We start from the raw sequence: 15,057 nt of genomic DNA, 5'->3' as shown, positions 1-15,057 counted from the left end.
TATTCATTTTTCAGACATTGGATTTAAATATGACTCATATAAGTATCAAATCCTGAAGATAATCAGCTACCTAACAAATGAAAGGAAAATAATCGTGATATCCCATTGTCAAATCCTTCATAAATAGTGTACATTATGTCACAAAACTTTCAATATTTTAATGTTAGTAAATATGATATACAAAGTTCATGATTATTGGCACACTTGTTTTTTTTTATATTTCCAAGTTTATAATACAACAATTGTTTTGTCTGTTTGTTTCTGTCAATACCAGAATCTGTGGAATCTGAGCACACCAAACAAATTGTTCTTGGTGAACGGCATTTTTTTTATTTTAACAATACATTAACTATACATGTTCTGCTGAACTCCAAACAGAAACACATTCTAGGTGCTCCAATTTGAATACAATTTCCTTTAAATATAAATAAAATACAAACTTTTTCCTGCTACTTTAAGTTTTCTGTTACTTGGCACATCGCTTTTTTTTCATTTTTTTTGTCTAAACAAAACTCCTCTTGGAATATATATTTATATATATTTGAACAGATTATATATAAAGTGACAGCCCACTAACTGTGGGATATATAAGCAAGGAAAGTTAACCTTGCATTGAAAGGCAAGGGAACTAACTCCACTTGTTAAATTTGGATAAAGCTGGTTCCCAATCTCCTGTGATGGCTGTGCAGCCGGCTACCAGCTCAAATTTGGTATGAAGATATATTTACACTTTTATGGAATGGACAGGTATAATGGTTGACGATATTAACTTCATATATTACTACACCGGTCTGAAATAAAACAAACAGAACATTTTGTTACATATTATATATGAATAACAGGAAAAAGGGGCGTCCGTGGCCGAGTGGTTAAGGTCGCTGACTTCAAACCACTTGCTCCTCACCGCTGTGGGTTCGAATCCTGACAGGGACTTTGGATTCTTTCATGTGAGGAAGCTATCCAGCTAGCTTACGGAACGTCGGTGGTTCTACTCAGGTTCCCGTTCGTGCCTGAAATAATGCACGGAAGGGCACCTGAGGTCTTCCTCCACCAGTAAAACTGGAACGTCGCGATATGACCTATACTGTGTCGATGTGACGTAAAACCCAAAACAAACAAACAAACATAGGAAAATTAATTTTTTGAACATAATTATGTCTTTATAAATGTGTTTGTTTGTTTGATTGGATTTTTACGTCACACTGACACAGTAGAGGTCATATGACAACGTTCTAGCTTTACTGGTGGAGGAAGACCTCGGGTGCCCCTCTGTTCATTATTTCAGGCACGATCGGGCACCTGAGTAGAACCACAGACATTCCGTAAGCTAGCTGGTGAAAGAATCCAAAGTCCCTGTTGGGATTCAAACCGACAGCGGTGATGGGCAAGTGCTTTGAAGTCAACGACCTTAACCACTTGGCTTACGGACGCCCCTTATTATTGTGTAATGAGCACAACTTTTTAAGATCCAGATCAAGAGCATTGAATAAAACAAACTAATATCAATCAACAACAATAAAAATATTTATATATACAGATATGGCAACAAAAAATTGTTACAGTATATCATTTAAATTGATTGTAAATCATAAGTTTGCCCTGGATTAGATAATAAATAAAGGACAATTTGAACGAAACAGATAAATTAATTAAGTTCTGACAAGATTTAATTCAAAACACTGAAAATTGATTTCAAGACAGACCTCAGGTGCTGCTTAAGTTCTTTTTAAAGCACAGGCATCAAAGTAGAACAACAGACCTATACTTAGTTCGACAACTTCCCCATATGAACATTTTCATGTTTTCAAAACAATAACTGTGATGGGTAAATGATTCCAAGTCAAAGACCTTAAATCCTTTATATGTTGAACCCTGGTTTCATCTGGAGTAAAATTTAAATATAGATGGATAGATAATCATAAAATGGCCTCTGTGACTCACTCACCTCTTAACTTTATCTACTGCACGCCTTACGTCAGTGTCCGATAACGTAAGACTACCGAGTTTACTCAGTATGCCTGTGACCAACTCGTCTGCAATACCAGGACATGACCTCTCAGCAAGGTCAAACGCGTTCTTCAATTCTTCAGCAGCTTCGGTTCTCTGTACTGGACGACCATTACGTCTGTAATCTTCCCTATATTCATCCTTCAACTATATAATATCATCATTTATTATATACATTGTACTTATAAATGAAATATTGATGAAATAAAAGGCATATTTTCATTTTTGATATTTTCACTAAGAAAAATTTAATTATATGCAGTACAACGGTATATTCACTGAGGGGAAGTCTTTCAAATTGTCATGTCAAAATATATAACAGAAAATTAAAATTTTTCGTTTAAATACAGGATTTATTTTCATCTTGTGGTATGAAAAGGATTTATTTTCATCTTGTGGTATGAAAATTATCATACTTCACCCATCACTCATGAAATATCTTTTTGCATACCACTCCATAAAAATAAACTCAGTTTATAGAAAAAAAACTTAAATATCCACTATGTACTTCCAACAAATTGATTTAAAAACTTGTGGTCCATCAACTTCACTAGTATTTAATTTCCTGATAAAATCAGTTGTAATATTACAGCATTTTCTTCAGCAGTAACTTGATACAGGTTAGGTAAATATGATACTCGCCTATAAAATACTGCTTAGTCACAAAATAAATAATTTCATCTTAACAATAAGGATATAAGTCATATTAACATTAACAAGTTAGCTAGAATAGCTTCTTTTTTTTGTGTTGCATTTTCTTTTTAGGTCAAACCAACACTTTAAATTCATATAACGTCTTTCTAGCTTCACTGGAAGAACTTGGGTGCCTGTTACTGCATTATTTAAGGCATAGGCAAACACCTGAGTGGAACCACTGACCTTTAAGCTAGCTTCCTCAAATGAAAGTCAGGATTCGAACCCACAGCGGTGAGGGGCAGGGCAAGTGGTTTGAAGTCAACGACCTTAACCACCCAGTCACAGATGCCCTAAAGAACCCAACTGTTGGATATTATTCTCACATATATCATAATGGTGGTGTTGGTAGTTTTCACTCCAGATCGTGGCAGTAAGCCACAATGAATTTACCAGAGCATTTCAGCCACCGCATCGTTCCTTGGCAGGCTGTCAAGCAGTTTACCATTACTAGTGCAGCCTTCACTTTTGCAAGGAATTGAAACTTCTGTACATGCCAGAGCCAATGACCGTAGAAAAGGTTTTGTGATCAATCACAACAAATTTAAGTGACATGTACTGTCCAGGAATTGAACTTGGGTTGCCCGATTCATAAACCAAACTAACCAGACGGTTACATATCATAATGTCAATTGTCCTTATGTGAACAATTTGAAAAGTGATTATATTATCTGCTATTATCAATGAACAAACAGAGAAAAGATTACCTGTACAAGTAAAGGTAGAATGGCAGTTGTAAGGCTGACTGATAACTGAGGCAGGTCTCCCACAGAGCCGGGCCTTGCTGGCTTAGGCTGTACTGGTGGCTGTTGAAAATATAAAACAAACAATGCTTGAAACTCTTTGTTATACATATAAACTGTTGAAAATATAAAATAAACAATACACAAGCTCTTTGTTACACAAATAAATATATATAATACCTAAATACTCCATACTTAATAGTAATGGTAATGATTGTAATGAAATATTGGTAATGATTATGAAGAATTACGATTCAGTGTGTATAATTACAAAAATACCTTTAAATATTAACAGTAATTTTACTTTTCTTAAATTTCCACACTAATCAAATGCTATTTATAAATTCTGAAAGATGATTTTTTTTTTTTTTTTACAAAAACAAGAAAAGAAATTAATGGTGAAAAAACCTGAAAACAATTCAATTATTTATGGTAACACAGAGGTCTATTAAATTACTATAATATTACTGTTGATGAAAGTAAACAAGAATTTTTTGTCTGTATCTAGAATAAATTTTTTAAATGTCATATAAACTAAATCAATACTAAACATATCATCACCGTAGTGCAGTAATGGGTTAAGTCCTTCTAAATTTAAAAGAAGTTAACCAGTTATTGCACTAAAGTGACAATTATAACCAAATAGTCTTGTATACAAATTCAATAATGTACTTCATGATTATTCTAAACTTCCTTCACCTAGCAGTTATTACATTTCAGTGAAAGGAAACTGTTTAGAACTTTTTAACTGTTACTAAACTAGTTAAATGAGCATAAATAATATATCTCCTGAAAATATTGTTTACAAGTAAAGGTATAGAAAGGCATAATTGGCCTTTAATATATCACAATATTCTCTTTCTTAATTCATAAATTAAATCTTTTTATATCTAAAACATGAAAAATAGAGATGTCACATTTTACTAGCTCAAGGATTTTTTTTTTCATTTGGCTAAAAAAAAAATCATTATCTCTTTTTGGATCATGACACGGCCTTGAAGGCAATCATGTTCCGATATATGACCCCTTAAATATTAACAGTGATTGTATCTTAAATCTTTTCAGAGTTTGTGTTTAGAGATCAAATGATTTGAAAAAAATACACAACTTTTTTTAAAAATTTGATAAAAAAACATTAAAGTCACATTTTTTAAGATTTAATAGAAAACAGTATTTTCACACTAACTATAAAATACAAATCTGTGTTATATATTTTGGTACTATATAAATAGCTACACTGAAAGTTAAAATATATTTTATTTTAAAGCTATTAAATTATGTAGAAAACACGGGTATTTCTTAAAACATATTAAACTTTACAATAATATGAAGGAAAATAAACTTAGAAAAAAAACACACACAAAAAACATAGAAAATCTTGAATGAAAATTAAAAAAAAAAAACTTCATTCAAGCTAAATATATATCACGAATCTTCAAAAAAAACACCCCAAAAAAAACCAACCTTTTTAAATATTTTACATACCACCAACCTAGACTATAACACAACAGTCTATTGTAACCGCAGCCTCCCAAAACCCCTAGAAAGAGGAATTTGACACACTTTTGGATTACCAAAGCCTCAGAAAATTCCAATTACATAATAATATTAAATCCCCTGCAAAATCTTACAATATTCCCCTCAATTTATGGTACCATTTGACTGATCATGCAAAGTATGGACTGATATAAGTTTTAAACTCAACTCGATACTCACCAGGGGTTTGGGCGGGGCTACAATTGACTGGTGCATAATGAACACCATGTAAAGCTTATTTTTACCTGCTGACATTTATATATACTATATATATATATATATACATAATATATTACCAATAAAGAACATCTATTACCTCCCTTTATCTACCATCAATATAACAGTTATCTTCACATTGTACCAAGTAATATGAATTAATAATTTAAGACGAAAAAAAATTTACCGCAGTAAAGCCATTTACCTTAAAAGCCAATTCAAACAAAATCTTACAGGCTAAACCCGATTCAGTTTTTTCACAGCATTTAAGTGTTAAAATTATGAATAAAAACTGAACACATTTTTTGTATGATAAAAATAAATGAATTTGACGATCATGAAAATAATATGATGGCTAAAGAAATATGATTATACCTGAAATATACCGTAATTGCCATTGTTTACAGTCACTTTTTACTTTTCTTTCTTTTTTTTCTTTTTAAACACTTGTTACATTTTTCTCTTAAGATGATTAAATATATACAGCCATGCAAATACATGAGTTACAAATATGTAATTAGGAACTCTCTCGACAGTACAAAGTTATACATTGTGAAAAGCTGTAGAAAATTTTGCCAGGACTATATATATACATTATAACATAATTACATGCCAGCATTCATAATATCATTTACAACTAAACCTTCACATAGCAAAATGCAAATTATATGTATATCATAATATACCCCAGTAACACAATAAGCAAATCTATTCTGTCTGTACGGAGGCACACTGCTATGGTGGCGTGGCCAAGTGGTTAACGTGTCAGAATAGTAATCTAAGGATTGCTAACCACATGGGTATCAAATCATGTCAGGGGTAAGCTGTTGTTTCCTCAAACAAAAAACTTAGCAATCATTGCTTAGTACTGGTTGGTTTCAGAAATGGATTTGAGTGTTTCAATAAGCTTATAGCTGCCAGAATCAAACTAAAATAAATTTGGATAAACTAAACCGAATGTTCCCTACTCAATTTTGATACTTAAACCCCTTGTATGGAAAGTCCTTTATACAAATTCAAAAAAATTAGGGTTAGTTGACCAGAATTTGAAAATTCTTTTTGACAAAAAGTATTAATATTTGGAAGAATATTCTTAAAAATAAATAAGAATGTAAATTTTTAAAACAATTTTTGTAAGAAAACAGCTTGTCTGTCTATTTAGTCTTTTTACCTCTTAAAACTTACAAGCCTGTCGGTAGCAACTGAATAAATATACCCATGTGACTAGTGCAGACCAAGATTAGCTGGCAGTCATTTGTGCCGTCTGATGATGGTCTGTACAGTAGACTATCCAGTTGGTACATTTTTTTTTTCTCTAAATGTTTCCTAAAAATAACGGAATGCTTTTGTCCATACTGAAAGACAGACAAGTCCATTTGTGGTTAAGAGTTTAAGTGTTCTGGGGTATATAATAATGGTTTAAATAAGAACATAATGATGACGCAATAATGCCTCGATCTTTGCTTCTCCTCTCCTCCAAGACATGCCAGTTTCGATGGTACAACATGCTTCATGCCTATTACATCATGCAGTTACAATGATAAAGATACGATACGAGATTTTTGGTAATATAGTTTTAATAAGTTACAGAGTGCTTGTATTCCGGACAGGCTCAAACTTACTTGACCAGTTACGTATCTGTGTGGGGAACCTTCATGCCTGTTACGCATGAGGTATGACTGACTGGAGACAGCGGCGGCCGCAGCAGGAGACGAGTGATGGTTAGGTATATCGTACTGGGACTTGGGTCTCGAATACTGCTAGAGAAAAACACACACAACGATAGTAGAGTAAACACACACACACACTTACAGACACACACAACGCTCACAAATCGTCTCTCATAGCCTCAACATTAAAATTTACAAGACAGGAGGAGGTATATTATATATTGAGAGAGTAAAAAGTAGAACAATTAAGACAATAACATGAATACATTCAGAAAGTTTGTTGGATATAAATAGCATTTTAGCATTTCATCACCTCATTCCTGTTTAGCATTTTTATTTACCTCAACCCCTTATTTTTATTTCCTATTCAAATGATCACTACTTTAAATAGAGGATGACATATCAAGAATAAAATTTCAACCTTATCCATTGATTACATATAGCTTTGAATATGGTACAGTATGAAATAAAGATGCAACATCATTATAAATGATTAATCATTTAATAATTTTAAGTCCATGTTATTACTTTACATATTATGACTGTAGTGTAGGATGATTTTTGATTTGATAATTTACAAAGCCTAGGTAATTTGCTAATGCTCCAATGCAATGGTTGATATTACTCAATCAATTAAGAAGTATATAATGTAAATGCCAATACACCTCCCTGCTCCCCCCATCTGTTACAATATTATTGTAGACTGCTATAAACAGCCTGTTTAAATATCATAACATTTAGTACAGATAATAGTTATTATTATATGATCTAAATATAGCTGCAATCTCATTGGTCCAAACAGTAGTCAACAGAACTTTTTATAAAATCATATTCACTGGGCGTAGTATCATATTCACTGGCTGAATTGGATTTTCCCAGTCTAAAAATAGATTGAGACTCATATTCAATGATCATACACCGTAGACTGTTTATTACGCGTGTTAATTAAAAATAATTGTTGCTTTTTGTTCTTTATGGCATATTTCTCGATTAAAATATCATTACTTTACTATTATACTTAAAGGCTACACCGCAATGATGAGTATAAACTTGCATTATTTTGTATGCGCAGCGTTCGCGTAGTCGTTGCACGCCTAACACGTGCGTCTTTTTTCTCGCGCTTTGAACACGAGGCAAAATTTGTACATGTATATAAGGTTGAACGTTTTGTGTTTTTTTTTTATTTCTTATAGCCTATTCATATAATAAAACAATTATTGACTAGTGAGCCATTGAATATGATGTGATATTCACCGGCAGAAAGTCATATTGACCTCGGCTATCGCCTCGGTCAATATGTTATCTGCCGGTGAATATCACATCATATTCAATGGCTCACTAGTCAATAATTGTATAATAATACCTATCAAATTTATTAACACAATATAACTGCAGCAGCTGTTACAATCTACGTTTGTGGGCACATTATAAAATACCTATATAATACAAAATAATACTGTTTTTAAGTCAATGATACATCTAAAGATGTATGTAAAACACACGCAAAAATAATGTTAAGTAATATAGTATTATGTGAATAAAGAATATAAGACCATGGGTAACATCAAAAAATGCTCAAAAGGCTTATTATATAATTATGAATATTCATTTTAAAAAACATACAGTAACTTTCATTGAAAATAATGTCATGTAATTTTTTCGTGAAAGAAATACAAATTTATAAGTTAACTATTAACAGATATAATTTGTATACATGTTTGTTATATAATAATGTAATCACTGTTAGATATGAGTATACTTATATATGAAGATATATATTTATACATTAATGATATAGTTACATATGTGTGAGTTGGTTAATTGGTGATTTTATATGTATATATGTTACAAAATAATTGACATTTTAACTTTTCGCCTGCTGGCATCGACTGAATTTACCTATGCGACCAATGCAGACCAAGTTTTACCTGGCACATCTGCTGTGCCATCTGAACATGGTCTGCACTTTTCGTTATTCAGTCAGAGCATATTTGACTAAATATAATTATGGGACCAGTGCAGACCAATTATTAACCAGACTACATCTGTGTAGTTTGAACCAGGTCTGCACTTTTCGCTTAATTCAATCAGAGCATATTTTGACTGAATTTACCCATGTGAATTTACCCATGTGACTAAGAGCAGACCAAATATCACCTGGCACATCTGTGAGGTCTGAAAATGGTCTGCACTTTTTGCTATTCAGTCATTGCACATTTTGAAATTTTTCTCCAAAAACCAGATGAATGATTTTGTCCTGATTGAAAGATGAGCACGACCATTTTAAAGAAATCTTGTGTTGGCAAGGGATGATGGTTTGGCTCTTAGAGAGCCACAAGTTTATAAAGGAGGGTATTTGAATTAATCATAAATATCTAAACAGCAGACACTGTGTAACGATGAACTGATCATTGATCTCTTCAGTTCTGTTCTCATGAACTAACAAATAACAAACATGGACTATGAAACCAAGATTGACATAAATTGGCAAAAACGATATCTAACTGACAAATCGATATCAAACATGGACTTACAAACTAAACAATAAATAGTTCTGTTCTGAGTTCTGTTATAATTTAAACTAACAAATAACAAACATTATAGGACAAACAGATGAGTATTACTATAAATTTTGTTCAAGTGAATGTAAAGTGTTTAAACAATAATCATATAACTTATTTAAAGAAACAAAATTTTGTTTGATAATAATATTTTTCACACAAAAGAACAATTAAAAATAATAATATAATGTCAATTTTTTTCTGCTGAAATTTTAATTTTAAAACATAACTACAAGCTTCAATTAATTCTGCACTAAACACATTAACCAGAAACCTTATATATATATTATATAATATACTACCCTGTACCTTCAAATGTAAACAATATAGTTCAAAGTTTGTTGTTTAAATTTGTATGAATGAATTCTGATCTTAAAATATCAAAATGAAATATATATACTTTAAGACGGCTCATTCAGTCCTTTACTTATATCAAGATAGATAAAATCAATACATGTGGGCTGCCTCACTCAAAATAATAAAAATTCTTTAATCAATGACCCATTATCAAAAACAGTGCTGTGCACCCCTCATACCATGAACAGATTGACTGTTACCAGAACATAACTTCTAACCAAACACAAAAAGCAGTATTTACATAGCTTAAGCCTTTTTTCTCCAAAAAAATATATCAGAAATCAGGTATAAATGTGCCTTCAACCTTCTTTATCTATCACTTCAACCCCCATAACTCAATAGTGATCAATTTACCAATAGACACAGTTATCATATATACATGTACATTATGATAATGATATAGAAGTTGAATTATGATGAAATGACAGAAATTCTTATCATGATCACCATCATGTCTCAAAAATTACACTTCTCCAACCAGAAGAAATATCTGACACCAGAAACGAAAAAAAATAGCATTTAATTAACTAACCAAATCTTAGTATTGATAGTGGAGGAAAAAGTAACAAAAACTTTATTCAATGGCAAAACTTAGTGTAGATTAAGAACCAATAATTTACTCCCTTCAACCATTGAACAGAAAAACTTAATTATAATAAATCTAACTGTTGTGTTTTTTTAGAGGAATTTAAATTTTATTCAGAATTCCAGTGTTTTGTTTCCCTTTTTTTCTTCTTATAGTTAGAAATTAATCCTTATTAACAAATGTCTAGTAAATGAAAACTGTAAAAGAATAATTGCCTTTATTCAATTTATGTATATAAATTTTAGTAATTTATTGTAGCATTTTAAATATGTCTTTTCCAATCCAAAATGCGAGGAAAAGTGGCTAATATTAGAAGCGCAAATGTGAATAAATTGATTTTTTTTTTCAATTTTCTTTCAGTTTCTTCTAAGTTTATCACAGTAACAGGCATTTATACTAATCTGAATATCACTAAATATTTTTGAATTCAAACAAAAATCAAGTTTCCAAGAGGTGTAAAGGTTTTATGAATGGTACTGTATATTGTTAAAAACACTGGAAAACTGAACACAAAACAAGAGTACCATGGTGGCACATTTATCGCTCACCTATAACAACTTTATATCTCGTGCTTTATAGAGTGAAAATGTAAATTTATGATAAAGATAATATTAAGATTTCCCTCTGACAAAGTATTAAACCAAAAACATCTACTAACTTAATTAAGAAGTCTTTAATAGGGTTAACCATGTTTTCAATTGATCTGACCTGGTGGCCTATTTTTTCAACCAAGATGACCCATGTTATAACTCATCCAAGATTTCATTGAGACATTCAAAGCTAGTTTGATAAAAGATTTTGATGAATATTCTGAGCAATTTTGATGAAGATCCTACCATAAATGTACCACCAAAGGTACCACACAGGACTGCAGATAATTGACTGATTGATCCTAATTGCTCACCTAAGAGCACCATGTACTCAGGTGAGCTAAAAAAAAATTATTCAATATCTTATTGCAGAAGCGCTAAACAGTAAGAGAGTATATATAAGATATCATAATGTCGTTAACACAAGTTGATCCAGCTCACATGCATACATAGAAATGATTCTGTTCTGTTGTTCATGCAAATATATATACACAAGTATAACCAAACTTACTGGGACGTTTTCAAAATTAGGATTGATATATACGGCATTGGTCGGCTGACTCGTCCGGTTAAAGGACGGTTTTGGCGAGACGACCGGACCGCGTGATATATCAGACCTACTCCTCGAGTGAATCACATGCCCTGACCTCTGTAAACGTACAGAAATATGTTATATGTATCAAAATTCTCATGCTAATTTCTTTTGTCCATTCACATTTTTTTTTCTTCTGAATATGAATATAAAGCTTTAACTGAATATCTGAAAATAAGTGGATACAGATTTCATAACAATATCACTTCACTAAGTTGTCAAAAGAAAAAAAATTGTAATTTCAGGAAGAAAAAATTTTTCAGTACAGTATTGTAGACTGCGAAAAGGATTTAAATACATATTTGACGGGCATTTCTTATGTTGGCTAATGACAATGTGAGTGGTCAATGTGTATCACAAGATGCCGAAACATTTTGCTGGGCCAACGGAAATGCAAGGATGAACTTTTAAGGTGCCAGGCAAAATATAAATGATGTATGGAAACAAAATAAAAGCCAAAAACCTTATTTAAAGAGTTTATGAATTTGGACAATTGCAAAGTACTGACCACTCTATTGCCACAAAGGTATTTAAAACTAAATTAACATTTTTGACTCAGTTTCGAAAGTGAAAAAAAGAAAGAAAGAAATTTTCCGAAATATTTTGAGATATTCAGTTTCGAAGCCGTAGAGAAGCCTTGATGTATAATTATGACATTATAAATAACATTCTAAATTGATCAAAAGATATCATCTTTGTTGACCAAGCACATTCAATAGATACTAACAATAAAGATCCATGTACATTTAAAATAATTATACTGGCCACTATTATAATAATACTGAGCATAACACAGTGAAAGTTAAGAAAACAGGACGCTCTGTGAAAATCGGACAAAAGCCTCAATCCGACCGTTGTCTAGTTTTCTCAGGTTGCACTGTATTCTATAGTACCTTGCATGCTAATTTTGTAAATCAAGTTACATTAACACAAAACTTATTTTCTAGTATTACTATGACCTATTACGCTTATCAATATATCAATACTATAAAATTCAATAATGTTTTCTGTATTATTTCAGCATGGTGAATAGTACATTCGGTTAAAAATATTGTCGGTCTTCCGTTCAGAATCATGAATTATTGTGTCTAGGTATTGAAGAGTTTTTTTAAATTTGTTTGGTTTGAAAAGTAACTTTGAACTTTTTTAAGACATGGAGTCCAAAAATTGATAACAGCTACAAGTCAAGCACTTGTTAATGATTTTAAAGCAATATTCACTTGTAATAGTTTGGCAAAAGAAGCTAGCAATACTTTCAACAATAGCCAGCAATTTCAATGTGCTCTGGTTTTCAAGCCACACTGACATAGTCATATGGTGATTTTCCTAGATTTACTTAGTGAATATAAACCTACTAACTTTTAACATTATATAACTGAGCCGCACCATGACAAAACCAACATAATGCGTTTGCGACCAGGATGGATCCAGACCAGCCTGCGCAGTCTGGTCAGGATCCATGCTGTTCGCTTACAAACTCTATAACAAGTAGAGAAACTGATAACAAACAGCATGGATCGATGCTGGTCGCAAACGCATTATGTTGATTTTGTCACCGCATGGCTCAATTTTCTACCAAATCAAGATGTCTAAAAATAACCAATAACTTTAACTAAATAAGTAAAAGAAAACTTGTCTCATTGTTACAAAAGAAAGTTAAGCGTGCTGTTCTAAACAATAGTAACACCTTACAGTAACTGACTACATGTGATCTAAATAATTCTGCTTTCAAAACATCAATGTACAACTTGAAACAATAAAAAAACTTGGTATCAGTAAAACTCTTTGAATATGTTAGTAAAAAGCATAAATGCCCCATGAATGGTGTACAAATACAGGTTTTAAGTGAATTTCTGTTTCTATAAGCAAATAAGAACCAATCAGCAAAAGCATTTGATTATGTATTACATATTTATGTTTTTACAGAAGTGCAATAATCTATTTATACAGATACCTGTGAAAACTTGCAAAAGCATTTTGTCATCTTAGTGCAGTAATAGGTTAACTCCTTATATAATTTAATAGGAGTTAACCTAGTACTGCACTAAGATGATGATTTGGTCATATAATATAGTCATATACATGTATATACATGCATATATATAATTCTTTTCTGTTCTTGAAACTTTCTTAAGCATTTGGTAATATAAAACATATCCTTAAAGAAGATCGATGGTGTATTTTCACAAGTATCTGTCAAAATAATGCAAACTATTTTGGTTATATAATTATGTATATATTTCTTTTCTTATAGCAGTGTAATAAGGTAGATGTGAAAATTTTAAACAATATATTTTGATTATATTGCACTAATTCACACTTATATCATATACTTTTCATAATTCTTTTCTTAAACTATTATGATATTCGACGGTTGACCGCAAAACTGCAGTAACTTCTGTAAGATAAAGAAGGACATACAACAGTTTTGCAGTCAATACTCGATATACATAGTTGAGAAAGAAGTTTTTTTACAGTCAAGGTTATGCAAGCAGAGGTAACATGTTGTAGTAATCTCATCATCAATCAGACTTGGAACTATTTACATTTCAAGGTGTTCAATTGTCACTTTGGTGCAGTAACGGGTTAACTCCTTAAATAATTTAATAGGAGATAAGCTGTTATTGCACTAAAGTGAAATAATGCTTTTTATTCAAGAATCTCTAATTACTTCAAACACATGTCACTACTTATTTTACCATGTTAAAGTGAGGGACACAATCAATACCTTGAAAAGAATGACATATAGCTGGGGAAAAATGCAATTTTATGAACATTTTAAAATCCTGTAAAAGATGCATTTTTTAAAAATCCCAAGGGAGAAAATGCAAGAGTTATGGTTCTGTATTTATATAACGTCAGAGTGATTGGCCTTAACAATTTGGTAAGATACTAAATGGTACTTATTTCAGATGAAACTGTAGAATTTCCTTTGCATTATTTCAATGAGATATGAAAACTTATAACTGACATGACAAAAAGTTTATTATAATTTCTTACAAAACTATTGTTGATAAATACAAATATGTACATGTAGCTATTTCAAGCAGAATTCCACTAAAAATTTGATATGACAGTAATATGACGGTTCAATGTCAGTTTAAATGAATGTAGAATTCAATTCAACTGGTGAAAAAGTATCTCAAATTCAGTAAATTACAGGACTAAAATTACAGGACTAAATTAACAAAAGAGTGATCTACACTACCAAATATCTTCTAGCCAATGAGCTCTCTTGATTAACATAAAGTATGATTATTATAAGCTGCAAGTAACTATGCACAAGTGATGTGTTTCCCAATTTCCGTACATTTTAGGAAGCTCTGATTTCGAACTGAAGCTATGTTGCAGTTAAAATATTTTGATGGATAAGCAACGGTATCTAGCTTGCATTATATAAAGGTTAAAATGGGAGGAGCATAGCAGTACAACCTGTTTAAAACAGCCAATCAAATTAAAAATAACATGTGATCTATTTCACTTATTAAACCTAATTCTGGGAATGC

At 31.4% G+C, this 15,057-nt stretch overlaps 1 protein-coding gene across 10 annotated transcripts in view; it reads right to left on the bottom strand.

Moving 5' to 3' along the window:
- Positions 1-219: 219 nt before the first annotated feature.
- Positions 220-15,057, bottom strand: part of LOC132748468 (serine/threonine-protein kinase 26-like) — a 49,066-nt gene continuing 34,228 nt past the window's right edge. For 4 of the 10 annotated variants that reach the window (XM_060738094.1, XM_060738123.1, XM_060738117.1 and 1 more), the window contains 5 exons: positions 11,471-11,608; positions 6,818-6,955; positions 3,408-3,506; positions 1,946-2,154; positions 220-791 (listed from right to left, as the gene is read on the bottom strand). In XM_060738094.1, coding sequence (XP_060594077.1) covers positions 782-791; positions 1,946-2,154; positions 3,408-3,506; positions 6,818-6,955; positions 11,471-11,608 — 594 coding nt within the window. In that variant the 3' untranslated portion in view covers positions 220-781. The remainder of the gene's footprint in view (positions 792-1,945; positions 2,155-3,407; positions 3,507-6,817; positions 6,956-11,470; positions 11,609-15,057) is intronic. The other 6 variants (XM_060738159.1, XM_060738162.1, XM_060738109.1 and 3 more) reach the window with 5 other exon arrangements.

The sequence above is a fragment of the Ruditapes philippinarum genome, unplaced genomic scaffold (assembly GCF_026571515.1).
Source record: "Ruditapes philippinarum isolate M1 unplaced genomic scaffold, ASM2657151v2 ctg1938_1_1_1_1, whole genome shotgun sequence".
In the NCBI taxonomy this organism is placed as follows: Eukaryota; Metazoa; Mollusca; class Bivalvia; order Venerida; family Veneridae; genus Ruditapes; species Ruditapes philippinarum.
This window is presented reverse-complemented; position numbering and strand designations above follow the sequence as displayed.